Genomic DNA, 21,074 nt, shown 5'->3' on the forward strand with positions numbered 1-21,074 from the left:
CATGCAATAGGTTTGATATGGAATTTTGTGCTTTGATCTGAATTTGACCAGTCAGACTGTCAGCGTGACCTGTTTGACATTTAAAAAAGGAGAGAAGACACTCAGTTCAAAGCTTGCGAGGAGAGGAACTGACGGATGCAATTCACTACTGCACTCTCTGAAAAAAACAAAAATAAAATCTCCTCCTCACCCTCTCTTTTTATTTGGTTTCCACGGCCCGAGTTACATGGCTGTTCCAACCCTCATTATGCAAATGCCTTTGAGGGGGCGGGGCTGCAATGGCCACGGCTGATTGGTCAAATTTGGGGGCGTTGTTTTTACATCAGCTGGGCTCAATCAAACTCATTTGAATTCATTACCGAGAACTCGAAGATGCTGTGGAAATACAATTCTAAATTTCCTGCTGAACTTTTACAATCAAGAACTCCCTTTACCCAGAACTCAAAGATCCTGGGCTTGTTGGTGGAAAAGCAGCTACTGTGTTTCCACAGCATATTTGAGTTCTCGGTAATTAACTCAAATGAGTTTGATGAGCCGATGTAAAAACAACGCCCCCAAATTTGACCAATCAGCCTTGGTCCTTGCAGCCCGCCCCTCAAAGTTCCTGCCTGGCTCAGCAAGACCCTGCTGCTGAGATAGTAGTACTTCCAAACTGAATTTTACCAAGGTAAACTTAAGTTCCAGCGGTGGAAAAGCACCTATAGTTGGAACACAGCGTACTTCACCAAAATGTGCACTGCAATCCAATAGTTGAACATTATCCAGAGGTCATTACAATGAATTAAGAAGACATTGAGTTTAATTATTTTGCCGCATGGGAAAAAATTGACTCTTTCATTAGATAATAAAAATGTCCTTTCTTTAGGTACATGTTAAATATCGCAATATTATTGATATGACTATATTCAGCAACAATATCGCATGATTTTCCAACATCGTGCAGCCTTAACTCATTCACTGCCTTTGACAAGTATACTTGTCAATTGTATTTTTTAGAGCGGTGCTAAATGGGGGCGAATCTGAGCATGCTCCACTGTAAATATCAAACTTGGAAACAACTTTACTGATGCCCAACCACCGGTAGATGACATCATTGCCCCATTTTATAGGAAATAAACACAGTTTCAGAGTCCATGGGAGAAATGGCTGTATTTTGGCAAACCTACATTTTTCTGCTGTCAATTATAAAAGAACGGGACGGGACAAAAAGTAGGGAGTCTATTCTGTTATTTGGTAGATTCGGTTTATATATAATTATTGAATGGAATATCACGTGAGTATTGGAAATGTAAAAATTTTCTATAATGACTGGCAGTGAATGAGTCTAATGTGTACACGTAGACGGTACACATTCGGGCGTTTGCTCAACTTGGAACACTTTGGCCATTTCAGCGTTGTATGATGCGTAGGATGGACTGCCCACTTACTACGTCCAACACATGAGTTGAGTAGAATTGTGTCTCTTAAAAAAAGAGAGAAAAAAAAAAGTAGCGTTTTCCCAGTGGGATACGGTCGAAGCAGCATTGCCACATGTGGAAAACAACAACAACAACAACAAACAATCTGTCGCACAAAGAGAGAGAAAAGACAGAAGTATTGCAGTTATTTGGATTCTGTTAGACGTTCAGTATACAGAAACGACATTCATGTCAAAAGCATTGGTGCTTGTTTCGTCCGATTGGACGGGTTCAAATACAAAGCAGGAACTGTGGAAAGAGAGAGAGAGAGAAAAAAGGGTCTACTGTGGCCACAAGACATTTCCCCCCCGTCAATATTGATATTGGCCCGTGCTAAAGGCACTTATTTAGTTGCTGGCCTGTTTTATTGACTTGTTGCCGCTTTACTGAAAACTACTCGGAGCTTGCAGTCAAAGCGTAAAATTCCAATGTGCTCTTATGAGCTACGGCCATCTGAGCTCATCTTTCTTTTGCTCTACGGCGAAGAAAAGAAATGCATTAGCGTCATGAGGTTTGTTTGCTGTAAAATTTCAAGGCAGCAAATTACAAAGCAGGTGCGGCTCTTTTCATTTTCATTGCACTGTAAAATATCACAATAACTTTGCTGTTCCATCCATCGCCTCGCCTTGTGAAAACATTCCTTCTGCTTGTTCTTTACATCCGTATTGTCATTCCTGGCTACAGGTGGCCATTTTGAATCGGGATTGGCCTAAAAACTGCAGAAGGATCGTGCCGCTTATATGGCAATGAACGCCTCACTGACCTCATCCAAGGAAAGTCAAACATTTCAAATACAATCTCCTCAAATTTCTTTGAATTTATTTTCCAAAGCACAAGGTGTCAAATATGAGAAAAAATATGGTCGTCAATGAATTGATTTGAAGGAGGAGCATATGGTGTAATAATGTTTAGTATCATAAACTATGTCAGTTGTTGCCCATTCGGCATCCATTGCAGCCTGGTCATCCTGGGAGGGGGATTACCACATCTGCGGCCCCTTCCCCTTCTCAAGGTTTCTTATTTTGTTTTCCCTGATGGTTTTTCCTTGCCCTTTTGTGGTTTGATCAGAGGATGTTTCTGTTTGTCAACTGTGGGCATGTGAGCCTTTTGTGTGATTAAGGGCTATATAAATAAACTTGACTTGACTTGACTTGGTGTCGTGTGTGTGGTGTGCTTGTTTGGGTTTCCCAACAACGATTCTGGCTTCCTTGCACATTCTAAAAACTATTGTTTAATCAATCCAATCTTAATCAATGACAGTTTTGCGGAAAACTGTCATGAGCCTGAGATATGCTAGCCCATACGTGATTATAAAAAAAGTTGTCACCGCACTGATTTAGATGTGAATATGGGGGCTGCAAAATATCACCCTGCGGGCCTCAAATGGTCCCCGGGCCGCAAGTTTGAAACCCATGCTCTGAATTGTCCATTGGTGTAAATGTGAGTGTGAATGGTTGTTTGTCATGATGTGATTAGCTGGCGACCAGTCCAAAATGTACACTTGAGTGCTGTGATGGAAAATGGAGAGCGGATTTCATACAAATACTGACGGCCATTGTTTAGGACAGGGAGGAAAACGTCAGCAGTTGCCGTTCTTCGCATTGTGCTTGAAATTCACAACAACATGCTCATGACGTGACACTTGAGATGACGAACGACACATTTGCTCATCAAATGTCAGATGGACCAGATGGTTTTGGATTAGAAAACGAGAGAGCGGACTAACAACGAAAGGTCTTAAAAGTCGGCAGGTAGAGATGAATAATGTTGATGATGATGATGATGATGATGATGATGCTTCAATAGAAAGTGTGCCATCATCCTTCAAGCTCCCGAGTTGGATGGGACTGACATTTGACTGGCTTGTGGCATTTCAAGGAAAGAGGAGAGGAGATGCTACAAGTGTTTCCTAGCAACAGTTCTGTGCGGAAGCCCCCCTCCCACTTGCAGGCAGACACACACGCCCTACAAACTCCCTCCTTCCGTCCCCAAGATACGACTTGCTTGCAGCAATGCACCACTTGCGCCACAAGACATGTCAATCGGCTGCTACGCCATCAGGCCTCCGTGGAATTGACCTTGACCTGCACTCCAAAACAAAAACAAAAACCTTCATCCATTTAAAAGCTATGTGATTACATTGCACCTTTAGTGTCATTTGATGATTTTTTTTATTATTTTTTTTTGTGCGATTCAGGCGACAACCAGCATGTACTCTTGTAATGGACCACAAATCAGTTTTGACCTCTCTCTCTTTGTAAACATCTTTTGGGGGGAACTAGGGCGCAATCTGCAGCAGGTCGGCAGACTGACTGAGTGGGAGGGGGAGTGAGCGTGTGGATGGTGAAATGGTGCTAGTAGCAGACAGGGGGCACCAAAGTCTGAACAAAAAGTACATTGACTCGAAGGAGCCATTTTCGGTGGCGCTTTTCCTCATGAAGGCGGTGTGCACCCCTGGACGCATTGTCAGCCAACTGCACGACTGTAAAAACACCACCTGCCATTCCTGCCATCAATGTACATTAATGTACACGTGAAGAATGTATCCTCTGTGAAGTGTCTTTGAGTGTCCAAAAAAAGCACTATAGAAATCTGATATCTTATTATTATTATTAACTGCAAAGTGGTTTCACGGGAGGGACGGAAGCCACTTAAGCTGGCGTTGAGGAAGATTCGCATTAACAGTCAACAGCGGTGTTCCTCAGGGTTCTGTTCTTTGCCCACCCCTATAGTTATTCTTTGTGTGCTCATACTGGTCTTGGTCTGAAAAAAAAAGAAGTGGTATTGAACATCCCTAATTAACATCAAGAACACATTTTCATCAATTGCAAAACAATAACAAAAATGTACTTACTTGGTCTGGAAAAAAAATAGTATGGGGGCATCTAGAGATAAATGATATTTGGCCTTCAAGATGTTTTCCAAAGCAAGCTCGTCCAAGCAGCCCTTCGGTGGGAGAATGTCTTGCAAAGACAGAGCGTGAAGATCTGGTGCGCAAACGATTCCTAAGACAAATTGTAGCTCCATGATGTCAGTTGAGGTGTTTGGGCTGGGGTCCCTTTGAGCAAGATTGCTGAAGCCCTCGATGCGATGCCCCTTACACTGCATCATCAGCAGGTGAATGATGAGCCCGTGTTCATCGAGAGGTAGGAGGTGCTACACCAGCAAATGTCACCTTAGCGTTTGCTTTCCCTTTCTACAAGTCACGAGTTGAAAAGACGATTCCCAAGGAAATGGCACGCATGTGCTGCTGCTCGTCAGGTTTGGCGTTGCCCTGAAGATGGCAGTAATCGTCCACGGAAGGATGCGCGCCAGGAGGCACGTTGCAAACTGCTGCCTGACTTCATTAGCAGGCGCTCGCTCGCTCGCTCTCATGCCAAGGAACGTGATCACGTGGCTGCAGGATGGCAAGAGACGCGTTCAAAGCCAGATCGAGAAAAACACACGTCGGGGAAGGAAGCGCATTTGTTTTGCTGCCATCCTCCCCTGATGCCACTCTGCAATCCGCATCACGCTTTTCACTCAGGTCACTCAAAAGACAGTTTGAACAAGCTCAAGACAGACGCAAAAAAATGTCTTTCAATAAAAATCGAAGCCACCCGACGACACAAGCTGGCATGTCAAAACACAAAATGCTTCGTCATTTTATACTTGATTTCTTTCTCTATTTGACACTGTAGTGTATACTCTTAATTACAATGGACGTTGTTGGTTTTTAGATGGCAGGATCATTGATTACATGAGATGGGCCTAATTAAGAATGTCCGATACCACTATTTTTTTTTTTTTACACCCATACTCAACTCTTGATGACCAATAGGCTACCACCAGTATTTTTAGTCCAGTTAGCATTTAGTTCTTGATCACAAACAGTCACAAGACTGCGAGTACCGGTACCTTGAAATAAAGCGGGTATCCACCCGATACCTGGTGGTCTCGATAATCACCCATCCCTACACATAAGAAGTGCTCCGTTTGGCTGAAAACATTTAATTCAGTCTCGACTAGTTTTCCGTCAAAGGAAGAAGAAAACAATCAAACGTGCCCATGCTTGATTGTTGAAAGACCTCGAATATGGAACCTAAATTATTCCCATCAATACCACACTGGCGTCAAAACAGATTTTCAGCATATTCAGAACTATTTTTCATATTCCATGAAAAATAATATTTCCAAAATTGTCGATGAATGACATCTTGTCAATGAGTGCTGGCAAGTTGTTGTGCTGTATGTGTACAAGACTGCCTCAGAAAATTTGAATATTGTGATAAAGTCCATTATTTTCTGTCATGCAATTAAATAAGCAAAAATGCCATACATTCCAGATTCATTACAAATCAACTGAAATATTGCAAGCCTGCTGATTATGGCTTACAGCTTAAGAAAACTCAAATATCCTATCTCAAAATATTGGAATATTTCCTCAGAGCAAGTAAAAAAAAAAGAAAAAAAAAAGCCCCAACTGGCGACTGGCGTGAGCGAGTGGGAACTAAAGGAGCAAGCGGACACATGGACGCTGCTAACAGGGGTCGTTAGTGTCAGATAGAAATCGTTTGAAGAATGCACACGGGTGCACCCAAAACTTTGAGCAGCTCCTTGACTGTGTGAAGGTGCATCCAATTTGTGCCATTCTCCCTTGGCGCTAATGTAGCAGGCAGAAAAACTCCACTTGGCCAATGGAATGAATCACCGGCACTTGGACTATTTTTGCAGGAAGATTGGATTGGGAAAAGTCATTATTTTACATAGAAACGTAGCTAATGGCGCCAATGCGTCTATTAGCCGCTCGCAACAGCGTTCTTATCTCTTGGGTCAAATATTGTTGCGACAATGTTGTTTCCACGTTGATTTTCTTACACCAAGTAACAAAACATGCACACCCCATTAGTGCAAATTGCAGCTGCAAACACTTTTTTTTACTTCCTGCTGCTTACTTGCTGTGGCCTTTTTTGTGTGTGTGACTGACATTTCGTGCAATTCAAGTCAAGGAGAGTGAAAACAGCCGATGCTGATCGAAAGCCTCTTTAGTCACGTGACGTGCGTGAAGAGGTCGACGTTTCCTATTGGCTGGAATGTCACGTCCAATCAGGCATGATAAACTTGACCCGCCAGCACGCGCTTCCATGGCAACGGCTCTCATCCTCCACTCCGCCGCTATCACAGATTCCATTTTTCCCCAAACGATATTTGCTGAATGTCTGTGGATTCCATTAGTATTGACTCTTAAAAGCTTCATGAGCGAGATGTATGCGTCATAGCTTGTAGTTTCATTTTGCTTAATATCAAAAATCCAAGCCAACTCAATTGTGTAGTAAAGCCCCTTGTAAACAAGAAGATGTTTTGGCCTGCGCGTCCACGCTGCTACTTGTTGTTTTGTTTCCCCCCACGCCACGCACTCACCCCAGCACACACGCCGCGACGGTACGCTGCTACTTGTTTGCTATATGCTAACTCCTCGGACTCGTCTCGGTAAGGTCACTTGGCGAGCGCCAACGCTGCATGTACCGGTAGCACACAAAATGCCGTTTTAAACGACGCAGTACGCTGAAAACAAATTAGCACCAGTTAAGCTTGGTGACGAAGTGCCCAACTTCGCCTTCTCCTTCTTTTGTCTGTATAGAAATGCTGTAATTTAATGTAAGGTGAATGTTTGAAGACGGTTGAGGGAGTCTTTGGATAGGAAATTGAGTTGCAGTTTGGCAAATGTTCCAAGGGCAGGACGATGAGAAAATGGAGAGAAAGTCAGAAGGTGGCCAATGGTGGGGCATGCGAGCACAACACCTCATGGCATCCAAAGGGACAAATCACCTGCTGAATGGCTCCGTCCATGATTAATAGGCCTGTCACTTAGTACAAATGCAGTGACCCATTTTAGGCAGCACGAGCGCAGCCTCTGCCTCTCGCTGCTTCTTATGTAAAAGGCGGCGGCACCAACAGCTCAATTTGCTGCCTCTGCATCCTGCTTTCTTCTCGTTCAGCCACTGCAAATGTCTCGTCTTGTTGTTTTCAGCAGGACGGCCGCGTTTAGCCTGCCTGAGGTGTTTGCCACCAGCATTGTCCCAGAGCAGGATTCGGACTCAAATGACCATCTCGTTGCTTTTGATTTGTACTTTCTTGTTTTGTTCAGATGCATACGCGGCTTCACATTAGTCATAACTGTTTGTTTGTTTGTTTGTTTTTCATTGCTTTCAAAGTGAAAGACTCTCAAATCTATCAAATAAACGTTGGATTTATTTGTCTTTCTTCGGAAAATTAATTTGGAATGAGTAACCAACAAGTTATCTTTTGCTTAGCCACAAACGCAGACTGACCAATCACACTGTACTTCCAAAGGTGCAGTGGAGGACTGATGTGATCGTTCAACATGTTAGGGAGTACAAATCCTTGACTCATCTCAGACAAGATGGCAAAAGAAAGTCAAAACCAAGGTCAAGTATGTTTACTTTCTTCTCATAAGCACTCTCAATTGATGACGGTCAGGGCAAATTGTTGCACATGGGATGATGATGTCCACAGCAAGATGCATGACATGATGGATGTCAAGTGGAGAGATCAAGCACAACTCCGAGCAGCCCGGCATTCAGCAGCCTTGCCTGGAAATAAATTTAATTCAGAGGCTTCATTCCCCGCCACTCGTCACCTGAACCCCCCACCGCCGCCTCCAAGCCAGTTAGATGATAGTTGGAGAACAATCTCCCCAAGATGAAATTGCCCTCTGGCTACATTTCCACGTGTCTAATATCTGACGCCTGATGAAGGCCGGCGGACGTTATCCCTTTCTCAAATACTGAGTTGCTTTCATGGCTCGTCCTGATCCGGCATTTGTCAGATTTTGCCATTTCAAAAGAGTAGTCGGACTGACACACTTAAATATTTGAAATAAGATCATCAACTTACGTTATGAAATGAATACGTGCAGGCAAATGAAAAGAAAGAGTCACTGTTGTTGCCTCGGCATGTAACAGTTGAGTTCAGCCAGCCAGCCAAGCAAGCAAGCGAGCAACAAAGGTTTGGTGTCAGCTAACCTTTTCGCCTTTTCTGCCTGCAGAAACATCATCAGGTTGTATTGACTTACAGCTCTGCAACGACTTTTCTTATCTTACCAATTATACATTGTGTTATTGCGCCTGTCATCATGACTCTTCCTAGTTAGCTCTTGACAGTAGCAACATTATACTGTCAGTCTAAAATTTGTCTTAGCATGGACTGATGAACACGGAGGAATTTAGAGATTGTTTTGTGGCTCTTTCCAGCTTGATGCAAGTTAGCAATGCTTTGTTTTAGCTAACCCACACAAGCATGGTTGGAAGACGCAAACAGGAAGGCCACAGCTGCCTTACGATAGTTCTTTCTTCCATTTCTATTTCTGTATAAAGCTTGCAGTTGAGGATATTGATCAAGAACCGTCTCCGCAGAAAGCATAGTGTAGGGTGCCGGCTTTGCTGATGTTTTTCAGGCTGGGCGTCTTTTCAACACAGCTTGACAAGCACCGCGAGTGGCGACGACTTTGTGTTCTCGAGTGCTTTTGACACGTGAAGCGGCACTCCAACATCGGCAACATACGGCAAACGTTTGACAGCAATGTTTGCAAATGTTCACCTTCAAAACGGCAATTTTCTGACAGCTGTTAGCCGCAGGTGTGGACTTGGGAACGACCTGTCTTGTTTCTTACTTTTGGCCAAGCGATTGCTGTCCAACTGATCGCTTCTCATCGGTGGAAAATGCAATTTGATGGATCCAAGCGTGCCAGACAACATGAAGTCGCAAATGCAGCTCGGTGAGAATGATCACGCTCATTGAGCCAATCCAAGGCAATGTGCGCTGGGGCACTTCATCGTCCTCCTCAATCCTGAGACGGGGAGGATGAAGCGTCCATCTGTTTTCTGAGCCCGATCAGGTCGGCTTGATTTGAATCTTGACAGTTGCCATTGAGCAATGCAGGCACACGTTGAGAGCGGGCAGACGATTGATCGGCAACGGTGCCGACATGCTCATGTGAAGGCTGATTGCGGTTGAGCTTGAACAGAACAAAAACTGTAGCTGGGACTGCAGCTCTCCCAACATCTACCTGCCCAAGACCCTGGAAAATTAAGGCTACCTGAACGCTGTTGCAAACAAACAAACAAACGCTTACGCTAAAACCCACATTGACATAATCTAATCTCATCTGTGAATGCCAGAAAATGCAGTGGCACTCTGCTTCCTCCTTCTGCTTGAAGCCATTGCTGACTCATTGAGCCACCCACACAAAGTTCCACTGTGCGGACGTCCCGATTCGGGCGCGACAGACCCGGTTTTGAGCGCACATCGTAGCAGATTTCGCCATCCCGATATTATGCAGGCCCCGTCCCGGCATCCCGTTTTTTTTTTTTGCCATGTGTGTGCCAATCACACCATTATCATAGCGACTCATACGGTAAACCCATTAAAAGCTAATTTTACTCCTTCCTATTGACTCCCAAATTGCCGTTAGCGTTCTCATTTGCAGCCGTGGTTTTGTCTTATTGGAACTTGAACTACATCCTAAGATTGATGGGAAATGTAGTCCTACTACTCGAGGCAAGCGGCATATTTGCAGTGTTACAATGCGAGAGCGGCACAAGGTGAACGGCACAGCCAGCTTCCAATCGCTGCCGGTGCAGAGCTCGACAGGTTGGTTGGCACTGCTGATCTGCCAACCAAGATAACGTTTAGCAATAGCTCATGAAATAATAACAAACCCGCAACCCATAACCACTTGTCATTATGTTAAGCGGCGTTGTTGGCGTCTGCTGAAAGTAACTGAACAAGTAACTTGCAATCAGGGTTTTAAGTGGACCGGAACTTACCGGTACAGAACTTCTAAAAATCTCCCTTGAGCGTCCAGGTACTCCTCAACGTGCAAAGAAGGTACTGTCAGTATTGCCCAGTCTGCTCAGCAAGAGAGAAGGGCAACTGTATTCCTCCTGCCGGTGGGCTCAACGTGCGACGAAACGCTGTGGCAAGAGTAGGAGAGAACACACGTTGAGCTGTTGTCACCTCAAGAAGGAATGTTTATTCTTTTAGGCATACTTTAGGTATCAATTATAGAATCACAGTTTTCAATTTCAGTCTTGTTTTAACACAAAAAAAACAAACAAACTGAAACTTATACTTATACATAAAATAAAATACATCAATAACCTTAAATGCAATAACACAAAATACCTCAACAAATGTACCTTATACTGTAAATGATGTTCACATGAAATAGTCTCCAGCAAACTATTTCAAATCTACTGTATTCTGAAACAAAGACAACTTGAATTACATTTGAAATCTTTGTTTTAAGTCACATGCAATATCATTTTTAATATAACTGTATTATCATTTTTCATCCTGTTGTTTTTACCATCTGCACAAAATAACTGCACTTATTTATTAAAGAAACTTATCTGTACCATTTCCCTAACAACAGTCTCACACAAAGTATAAACTCCTTTCCTGACGCTTTCACCCACTATTATTCTTCCAAAGCGTCCATAACTTATTCACAACTTGGACATGAAATTATTACTGGTCATGGCATTAAACCTTTTATTTGTATTTTCTAAAACGACTCTCCAGAAAATATTATTCCTACAGTGTAAGTGAATTACGTTCAGTACATCATTCAGTAGTTTCTACATTTCTCACTTCTCCACGGGCCAAACGCGCTAGCATTAGCATGGTTAGCATCAAACATATACCTAGGTTTACAAGCTTCCGCTTAAAAACGATCACTTCCAACCAGTCGTGCAAACTTAAAGTGTTCCATTCTAACGTTCTGACACTGTTGAAGGTTTATATTTTGACTTTTTTTTTTGTAAATTTTACTAACCTGTGGCAAGAGTTGGAGAGAACACACGTTGAGCTGTTGTCACCTCAAGAAGGAATGTTTATTCTTCCTTTGTGCTCAATTGCTCCTCTATGTCCCTCATGCTACTGCACCTCCTAGTGGATGGATGTGGAATAGTGACATACAAATGGAAACTACTGAGAAACTGTACAGTTTAATCTAGAGAAAATAAACAAATACATAAAAAAAAATACGTAGGGTGGTCCCTGTTTTTATCCACTTTGTCTGTTTAAACATTTTTATAGACGGCTGATACATCAGCGTTCCGGTATGTTTTGATCCCCCCCAAAACATCTGTTAGGTGTGATGAAAGAGGCATCGTCATCATCATCTTACCATCATCATCTTCATCATGCACTGAAAAGAGGAAGCGGAGTGACATATCCAGTCAGAAAGAGAAGCTTGACATGCTGCGGGCAGGCCGTGACGGTGACGGACAGCCTCGTGTGCCAGGCTGGAGTTTCTTCCTCTCCCTCGGGCTTCGCTCGCTCGAGCAAACGTGACGTGCCTCACTTTGGATGGAAGGAGGAAAATACGTGAAAACAATGCAAATCTCTGCTCTGCTCTGCCCCCAGTGGCTGATGCCTGTTAGTGCATATGGCAAAAGAAAGGAATCGTTTTTCTTTTTTTTAAATATTCCTTTTATATATTAAGGTGGTTGTCCATCGTCTCCTATGTGAGAAAAGACGTCTTTGCCACATTTCCACTGGACTTTGAGGAAGACTGGCAAGCAGCAAGACCAAAGAATCGGAAAATTGCAATCGCTTTGACTGACTATTTTGCATTGGACAATATTTTTCAAGACTGTTTTTGTGCCCAGCGCAGTCGAGATGGACACACGGGCGCGTGGACTTTTCTTTCTTTTGTGCAGTTTCGTAGATGGGCGCAGTTCGAAGTGCGGGTTTGCGCCGGTGAGGGACTGAACGCTTGATTCCCGGTCAATCCAAGCATTGCTTTAAAACGTAGTGTAGCTGGGGAAATACGTATGTTTGCAAGGAAATCCTCCTCAACAAGAACCTTTGCACATGTTTGTGTGGAAACCCATGCAAGCACAGGGAGGGAGGACACACCAAGAACACAGAACTTGCCCCATGCACTGTCTCAGCCATTTCTGCTTCCATTACGTGCAAGAAAATTCAAGTGGTGGCCGGGTGGGTTAAATTCCATCTTGTTGGCCTCATATGAAAAAAAGTGCCATGTTGTTTACTTCACCAAATAACAGACGGATGCATTCAGTCCATCATGATGGATTCATGAGATCGTCACGCAAGCTTTCTTTTGCTTCTCATCCCGCTTGGATCTGCCAACTCTCCCAAAATCCCAACAAGAGTTCAAATGGCGCATTGTATGGCGCATGATGAACAACGTCTCAATCTGGGTTATCTTTCCTTGAGGCCGACTCCACACGGCCGCACAACGATGACGAAGTGTCTATACGCAGGCAGACAGCTGCCACCGGTGGCGGCAGCTGTCTGCCGTGACAGCGTCGATCGTGCACCGACGGCCCTCCCAGACACGCGCTGCGACGTGACAGCATGCTTATGTATTCCCAACATGTATGATGATGTCACGCCAAGGAAGGGGCGGTGCCAGTCAGTGGAAATCAAGAGCAACAGAAAGTCATGGAACAGGCTTCTTTACAAGCCGTCCTTCAAGGACCTCCATTTTTTTCAAGACGGATTTACTTTCTAAAAGCATTCATACTTGGGACAGACTTCCATTTGAGTGCAGCACAACAGCTAAATGCCACTTCAGCATGTTTGCTTTGAACAAATTGACGCAGACGTCAGGGTTTAACTCTGCATTTCTTGAATATATTCAGTCAGTACTGTAAGCATTTGTAGTGTCAAGCCTTGAGGACTGGACTCACATGTTCTGATGTCTTTTATTTGGGTCAGAACCCGATGGATGGTTGGTGTGGACAGTGTTAACTTTTAGCACGTCCCCTGATGTGATGGATCGTCTCAACCACCTAACGCAAAGCGTGCGTTTCAAAATGAAAACATCAAGTGGGATTTTCATTCACGCATTTGTTGAAAAGTAAGCGACTGCAAACTTGTTGAAACAATGACGTGAGTGGTGCTGGAAGAAATGTCATCAAAGTCAACAGGACACGGGCGGCGGCTCAACACTTACACGCATGCGTGGGGATTCCTTTCAATGTTTTGTGCTTGAAGGACAACAGTTGGATTTTTGCCTCGCATCTGCCAGCCGCACTTTCTCATTAGCGTCCAGCGCAAGGACAACTTGTAAAACCGTTTTCATTCGGTTGAAAAATCAAGATGACGTATTTTGCTCAATTATTTGTTGCTCAATGAGATTCGGGTGAGAAAAGTCGGTGAGTAATTGTGTGTAGTTTGAGGATGCTAGTTCGAAACCTTGCCTTCGGTAACATCCATCCAAACATTCTTTGTATTTATGACACCTGCGTGATGTTCCCCCCCCCCCCATTTTCCGTTGTCCGTCAAACAATGTCAGACTATGCTAATTGCTCCGCCCCTTGCTATTGGCCTTCTCTTGATAGAACTAGCGACTGGTTTTATGGTTTCATCTGGGCTGGCCAGCAGGGGGATTAGGTGGCATCTCATCTCAACTCAACTCAGCTTTATTTATAAAGCGCTTTAAGAACAGGCATTGCTGTATACAAAGTGCTGTACATAAACATAAATATCCGTTTTGCAGTAAACAAGAACAAAGCAAACATTTTGAAGTGCGAATTCAGTTGTTGTTGTTTTTGCGTCAGTAAATAAATAAGAAGTAGTAGTAGTAGTAATAAAGAGATAAATAAATAAGTAGACTAAACATCAAACTCATACACACCACAAAACAGCAAGAAGTGTCATGGTGGGCCAAAAGCCAAAGAATACAGATGTGTTTTAAGACGTCTTTTAAGTCCAACATCATTAAAAGTGGACAGATAACGGATATACTTAAGACACCTCCAAGAACAGTAGACGTGCACGCTGAAATGTAACGAGCTGTACTCATAGCGGTAATCCATGTTTGACTTTTTGGATCTTCCGGTGTGAAAACGTTTCCACAGAAGTCGACTGATATGAGGTACGTGCCAGATGCAGGGCACTGTGGTTTATTAGCCATGTGAAAAGCTAATGCGGGATGACCTAAATTCAGGACCGCTTTGGCACATGTTCCCCAGCGCTTCAAAGCACAAAACCCAGATGAAGCAAATCTTCAATTTCCTGCCGGCATTATTGGCCTGCTGGAGAGGCGGACGCGGGGTCAGCGCACAGACAAAAGCTGGATTTGTTATCACAAAGCAGCAATGAGGGTGGTATTTGTTTTGTTTTTTACATTTTGAGGAGAAGTAAAAGTATTCATCTGTTTCAAGGTGCAGTGGTACACATTTTCTGACCTTGCTCTGCAAGATGAATTCCCAACCACTGCTGGTTCCGACCAATCAATCGGACCAGAGCCATATTGTGTTTTGAACTGCGACAGTCCCGCTTTTGAGCCTCGGGTGTCGACAGATTTCGCCAGGTCCGTTGTTTTGTTCCCACGTTACGCAGATTATGTCCTTGCGTCGTTGCCGGTCACACAGCTGGATGATCCACCATCATGAAATTTCAAAGCGGAAGAACACTTTTGTGGCTAGTTTCCACGCCGGTGAAAGAAATCCGTTGAATGGTGAAAGCATGGGAATGACCAAAGTGCGACGTTTGCCTTATTGCACATCTCGACGCACGAGCGGGCAGACGAATATGTGCCGGGCTGAATTCTTTACAGATGATTTCTCTCATTAATTTGCAGTCTGCAGATGTTTCAAATTCATCAGAGTCCGAACCTCCTGCCGCGCCAGCTGTTGGAGCTGGAGACTCTCGAGCGCGTGCGCGTGAGTGTAAACACTCGGCCGACGCGGGAATGTGTCGTTTGTGTGGATCTTGTGCCGGCGCAGTCTCGTGTTGGAACAAAAGGAGCAGGTGGAGCTTGAGGTCGCTGCCAATCCATCAGCGCTGTCAGATGTGACTAGAAGGGTTCTTCAAATAAGATTCCCAGTTGGCAAGCTGCTTTTTGAACGGAGTCTGCTCGGTGTTGATTCATCATGCCGTTAACGAGGGAAATGAAAAGTCAGCCATTGGGCGCTTCCGTCCCGACCAACATGGCCTCCCCAACAAGGAGTAGCTGGCACAGTTGGAACACGCTTGTCATTCCATTTCACAATCTTCATTTTTGTTCTTGATGGTTTCCAGGAGTTGGTCACAAGTCAAGTAATTTCCATTTTCGGAATTTCGCCCGTTTGCCTCCACGGCCTTCTTCGTCTCGTAAACCAGGGGCAGGCGCACTCGGTCCTGCAGGTTTCCCTTCTCCAACACAGTTGCAATATGATCAGCGATCAATAACGATCCTGTTGATTGGAAAGCTGCAGTTTGCCCACCACTCTTGTAAATTGTCAATAGGTGTGAATGGTCTGCACGGATTGTGCAATGAAGAGGCCAGGAAAGGTGAAGAGCTCTTCATATAGATAATTGATTGACCACATTGCGAAGGTGTTAATTACTCAACTGATAATTGAGCCTAATTGACTCAAGTGGAGGCCTCAGCGGCGGCTCAGAGACACTGCGTGCTTGTTAGGCAGATAATTGCCTCCAGCCAAGACTTGTTCACAAGCAAGCCTCTGCTCAAAGCAACCGTACGCTCCTCCAAGCTTGTTGATTTGAGCACTTTGGCCACTCTTCATTAGTGCAATCAGCACGGACGTCGCGCTAATCGCAGCTCGGCAAAGTATGTCAGTCAGGACATCTCCGAATGTGCAGACACAAGACTCAACTGACAAACAAACCATCAGCTCGGGATTGATTATCTTTCACACTTTCCTTTTAGCTTGATTTCAAAAAGCAAACATCTTTCACTCTCTTTTGAAACGAGTTCCTTCAGGATTGATTTGCTGAAGTCCCGCAACATTTGCACAACGTCTGAGCTTGTTGGATTCCGATGACTTTCGTGATCCCGAGTTCAAGAACCACGAAGACAAGGACCGACGGACGGAGACGGAACAGGACGTCTGGCGCTTTGTTTGATGAAAAACAGATTGTATTGGCACCCTACCGCCATCTGTTGACCTTGAACGCATCCTCAAGTGTCAGGACCAAGCAGGCCTATTTTGCCATCATGTGGTTGTTCACAGCCATTTCACAGATTGCTGTTGACGTGTCCAAAATGGGAAAGTGACAGGAAGCTGACTTTTCTCCACTTTGCACGTAGCAGCACGTCACCGGGTGCGTGCGTATGCGTGTGCGTGTGTGTGTGTGTGTGTTACCTGGCCAGCCAGGTTGTGCCTTTTGCGGCCATATGTCTTGTTCGGGGGAGACTTGAACCTGTGCTCAAGCACCAGGGCCCAACCATATGGAGATCAATTTCAGCGGAATGCATGACTTGTTTTCAATGAACACACAGGCAGATTTGTGGTTGGTATCAAGATGTCCTCCAATCGTGGCTCATGCGTCATCGCTATCCGTCCGTGATGTTGAAAATATGGCCACAGCTGTTTATTGTCATCAAAAAGCATTTCAGTACTGTACTTTCTTTACAAGCGTTGCTAAACAGTCCATATTAGCGCCACGCTATTAATGGCGCTGATCACTTTTAGCGCTTGAGCTGCGTGATAACAGTGAGTTTTAATTAGCTTTGAGTCCCGAAGGGAAATGTTTCATGGCTTTCCCGCTCTCTGACCTTCCAGGAAACACCGTCCCAAATGGATGCTAATGACACTTTCATTTTCAGCACTTTTACACCCCACTGAGCTCTGAACAAGATAACCTTCTGTCATACTGTTTTGGGGAGAAAAGCGTTTTCTTTTCGCCACCGAAAAGAAAACTAAAATCGTAGCCTGCAGCAGCAATTGTAAAAAAGAAAAAAAGAAAGTCTGCATGTGAACTGATGAAAAGACGGGATGACTTTTGGCAAAAGTGGAGCGTAAAAAAGGACTTGCTGGACACGACTGTCGCCAGGGGATCGACACATCGGATTCAACCAAATGAAAAGCAGCCAGTAAGGTGGGTCGCTTTTTGTTTTCTGCGCAAACTACAGCGGGAGATACTCAGCGTGCATTTCCAGTTCGTACTTTTATTTTCCCTTATCGTGGCTTGCACTTGAAGTCTCGTATTTCGATTCCAATTCAAAGAACTTACAAATGTCAGTAAGGTTGCTGTTTTTGTGACTCATTTGTGACTCAGGGTCACCAGTAGCATGTTTTGTGAGATTTTGCTTTTTCTTTGCTTTTTTTTGTTTGTGACATTAGCACCACGGTGACGATGAAGAGGAAGAGCGTCATCTTGTTGCAAACATGAGCACGGATTGTTGGCGAGGCTGCGATTCCCCCACTCACGTGGCTCAGCATGTTTCTTTTCATCTGCACCGATGTGAAAAGGGCACACGCAGGCCGCCGGCATTTGTAAAACGTGACACGCGTGTATCTCCGGGAAGAGGATGACTTTGACCGGTGGCGGCGATCGGCAGGCCAAAGCGCGCGGCGGGCTGCTCACGGAAGGCGACGCGCCGTTTAAACAGACGTGTTGCCAAGTCACGCCTTTAGCTAGCAAGTCTGGTGAAGCCGACTCAAACGGATGACATATGAGAATGGGGCCAATGTTTTATTCATCAAATTAGCCTTGCAAAAGTGTTTGTGTTGAAATGGACTCAGCGTTCCGGCTCCAATTTGTATGTGTTGTTGTTTGTTTTTATTTTAATGGCAACAGCACCGCTTCCAAGCACATCACATTAGCATGAACGCTGCCAGGTTGACGGTGTGCGTCTTTATTAGTGTACGTGGGCTGCGTTGGCTGCTCTGAACGTCTCCTGCTCTCTCTTTCGGATACACGCCTCGTGGAGGAGCTCTTTTTCCATGTCCCGTTTCATTTTGTGGATGCAAGCGAATGTGCTGTCTGTCTGCCTTTGGTTAGCGCCGAGCCTGCTCCAAACAAAATGGACCGGCTTTACTCCATTTTGGAGCGGGTTTGGTCGTTTTTCATTTGATACTGTTGGAACAAAACATTTTTCATTTCTTCTTCAAGCTGCATTTATTCATCCAAATAAAAGGTGTAAAAATAGATTTTCTTCCCCCAAATGAAATTGCACTGAATCGAACTGAATGCAATGCAAGCAGACTGCTGCATCATAATTAACAACTCTCATATTTACACCTGCGGCCAACTTGGAGTCTTTTTTGGGGGGGGGATGGCAGGTGGAAGCCTGACTAACTTGGACAAATGTTGCATAAGATGTGTGAGAAAAAGAATTTGAAAATAGTCAAGTCATGAAATGCAAGATTTGTCTTTTCAATGTGATTATACTTGTACAATGATTTGAATCAGCCACGACAAGTCACGTCGTGTGAAATAACGTTTGCAAGCGTAAAATTCAGCTTTCTGGCGCAAGATGAGCAGCCAGCGAGATGCGAGTCAGTCAGTCAGCGTCTCATCGTGGAAGGCTGCATTGCAGATGGAAAATTCATATTCTGCTGCTCAAGCTCTTCCTCTGCAATGTGACCTGAAGAGAATGACACGGACACGGAGCGAGTCAGACAAACCGGAACGCGTTGGGGTTTGGGTCTGCTGCTCATCAAAAAAAAAAAGAAAGAAAGAAAGAAATCTGAATCCAAACAAAAACACGGAATGAATATGAAGTGGTCGTGCAGATGTCAAATCTCTGCTGGTTCTTCTTAGCATGCTAATTTGCCAGACTTGGCCATGAAAGTGAGCACACACACACACACAAAAAATTCACGTCTATTTATATCTTGGTTGCAGAGGTAGCAGGTGGGCACGGCGAGCTGCGTGAAAGCCCGAACTGGCTCCAGATAAGACTCAGGCAGGAAATTGCAATATGGAAACTCAAGTGGAATACTAAGAGACTCCATCTCTGGCTGTCTTTGTGTGCGGATTCAGTGCAACGCAGGATGCCGGCGAATCCCGGAATTCATTGCACGTTGCAAAAGCAACAATTGGCGGAAAGCTCTCGGTCACAAATTCAAGACAACTGGGACACTTTTTGGCAACCTTTCACACTCGCTCAACATATTTTTCAAACGGCTTCGACTTATCGGAACGTTTCGATCTTTCCGTGACAACAGATGTGCTCAATCACGATTCGTTGCCCAACCAATAATCACAAGCAAATTGCTGTTGGACGACTGCACCATTCACAGGTGAGCTGAAGACTTTGGATGAGCGAGCCTGGCCAGCTTCCCAGTCAATCACAAACATTGGGGCTTATTTACACTTGAAGTGCCACTCGAGCGCGTGCATGTTTTGGGGAGAAACCCGGAGAAAAGCCACTTGCACGCGTGCCACCGTCAAGATGCCACCCGAAAGAAAACCAAATGACTCGGAGCACAAAAAAAGGAATCCCCATCAGTTGACAAAACTAGGAAAATATATTGAAGACATCAGTTTGCTTTGCACAAAAATGAGAAATGACAGAAAGACGAATCGAAGCGTGGCGAAGCGCGAGAGCAAAGACGAGTCGCTGACGTCGGCCGTTCAGTTGCAATATTTATCCAGGACCAGCATGCCGCATGGCTGGTGACAGCACTGTTCCACGATGCCGTCGCGCTTCATCATCGCGTCCATCTTTTTCTTCAAGGCGAAAGCCACCATCTGGTTAAAAGCGCCCGCTGATGTGGACTCGTCGCTCTTTGGCGGCATGAAACCTGGAAAGTGGGACAAAGTCTTTGTTTTCAAAGTCCGGCGCCAGAACAGACCTGAAGATGGCGGAAGGTTTGTCTTACGCAGCACAGAGTCGATGTCCCTCCTGGAACTGGTGAAAAAGCCGCGGTCCCCGCAGACCATGTTCAGGGCTTCCACCAAATTGGGGCCGCACAGATGTTGCGACGAAAGCGCTCCGGAACGCGGCCACGACATGATCAATAAGACCAGGACGGAGGCCGAATGAAGCCACAGTGGCGCCATGATGGAAAAGATCTACGCACAAGAAAGTATGACGGTTAGTCGAGCAGACGAGCGCGATACTTTGCTGTCCGGGCTGGTTTCCGCCTTGCCCAAGTCGAATCAAACATCTGAAAGCAAATACTCACCTCAAGAGTTTGCCGACAAGATGGACAAGAGCTCGTGAGTTGGACTGCTGAAATCTGGACGGCGTCGAGCTGGAGCTGCTCTGAGCATTAATAGCCCCGAAAATGCAGATGACGTCGGCATCAGCAAATGTTCACCGACTGTCAGACCTTTTTGCAGCATCAGTGAGTAAAACAAACGGCGCTTAATGATCCGGACTGATGTGATCACCTTCCCACCCTTCTGCTCACGATCAACATCACTCAGCCAAAGAGTCCCAAACTCCTTGTGCCATCTTCGGGATGTTGAACAACACGATATCAAGCCATGGTACAAAATGAGCATTTTTTTTTTTGGAAGTTAAGAGCTCAGATTTGGGGACTTTTGGACTTGGTTTCCATGCACTTGATCCATCCATTCCATTTGCTTCTGTTCAATTCTCCGATTGTGATCAGCAACTGCAATATCTGGAATGTAAGCGATGACGTGCATTGCTTGTTTCTTCGGCTTCGCTTTTGCAAATCAAAGACAGCTCGCCAATAGCCTGCAAAAAGTACAAGTGGAATTCATACGGCAGCTTACTCAATGACGAATGCCAAAGTGGATGAAAAAGTATTGCTGCAAAAATGATTGGAGTGAGTCACACATGCAAGCCGAATCATTTTTGATGCAAATGCAAACCGCAAGCAACGTTGAAGCCGCTTTGTGCGTATCGTGATTCTGCAATTCCAATTT

General features: G+C 44.8%; 2 protein-coding genes across 3 annotated transcripts in view; both read right to left on the bottom strand.

Annotated features, from left to right (window-relative positions):
- sh3pxd2b (SH3 and PX domains 2B) overlaps positions 1-11,823 on the bottom strand; it is a 37,317-nt gene extending 25,494 nt beyond the window's left edge. Inside the window, exons 1-4 of one of the 2 annotated variants that reach the window (XM_077504306.1) lie at positions 11,650-11,823; positions 11,296-11,408; positions 10,658-10,721; positions 10,286-10,432 (exon numbers count right to left, since the gene is read on the bottom strand). The gene's annotated coding sequence lies outside the window, so the exon portion shown is untranslated. The remainder of the gene's footprint in view (positions 1-10,285; positions 10,433-10,657; positions 10,722-11,295; positions 11,409-11,649) is intronic. The other variant, XM_077504307.1, reaches the window with a different exon arrangement.
- Positions 11,824-19,543: 7,720 nt separating this feature from the next.
- On the bottom strand, positions 19,544-21,067 carry LOC144006439 (insulin-like). Its single transcript, XM_077505288.1, has 3 exons — positions 20,363-21,067; positions 20,057-20,249; positions 19,544-19,978 (listed from the first exon to the last, which is right to left on the bottom strand). The coding sequence occupies exons 2-3, from the start codon at positions 20,235-20,237 to the stop codon at positions 19,809-19,811; spliced, it is 351 nt and encodes a 116-aa protein (XP_077361414.1). The 5' UTR covers positions 20,238-20,249; positions 20,363-21,067; the 3' UTR covers positions 19,544-19,808.
- Positions 21,068-21,074: the final 7 nt, after the last annotated feature.

Source organism: Festucalex cinctus, chromosome 18, assembly GCF_051991245.1.
Source record: "Festucalex cinctus isolate MCC-2025b chromosome 18, RoL_Fcin_1.0, whole genome shotgun sequence".
In the NCBI taxonomy this organism is placed as follows: domain Eukaryota; kingdom Metazoa; phylum Chordata; class Actinopteri; order Syngnathiformes; family Syngnathidae; genus Festucalex; species Festucalex cinctus.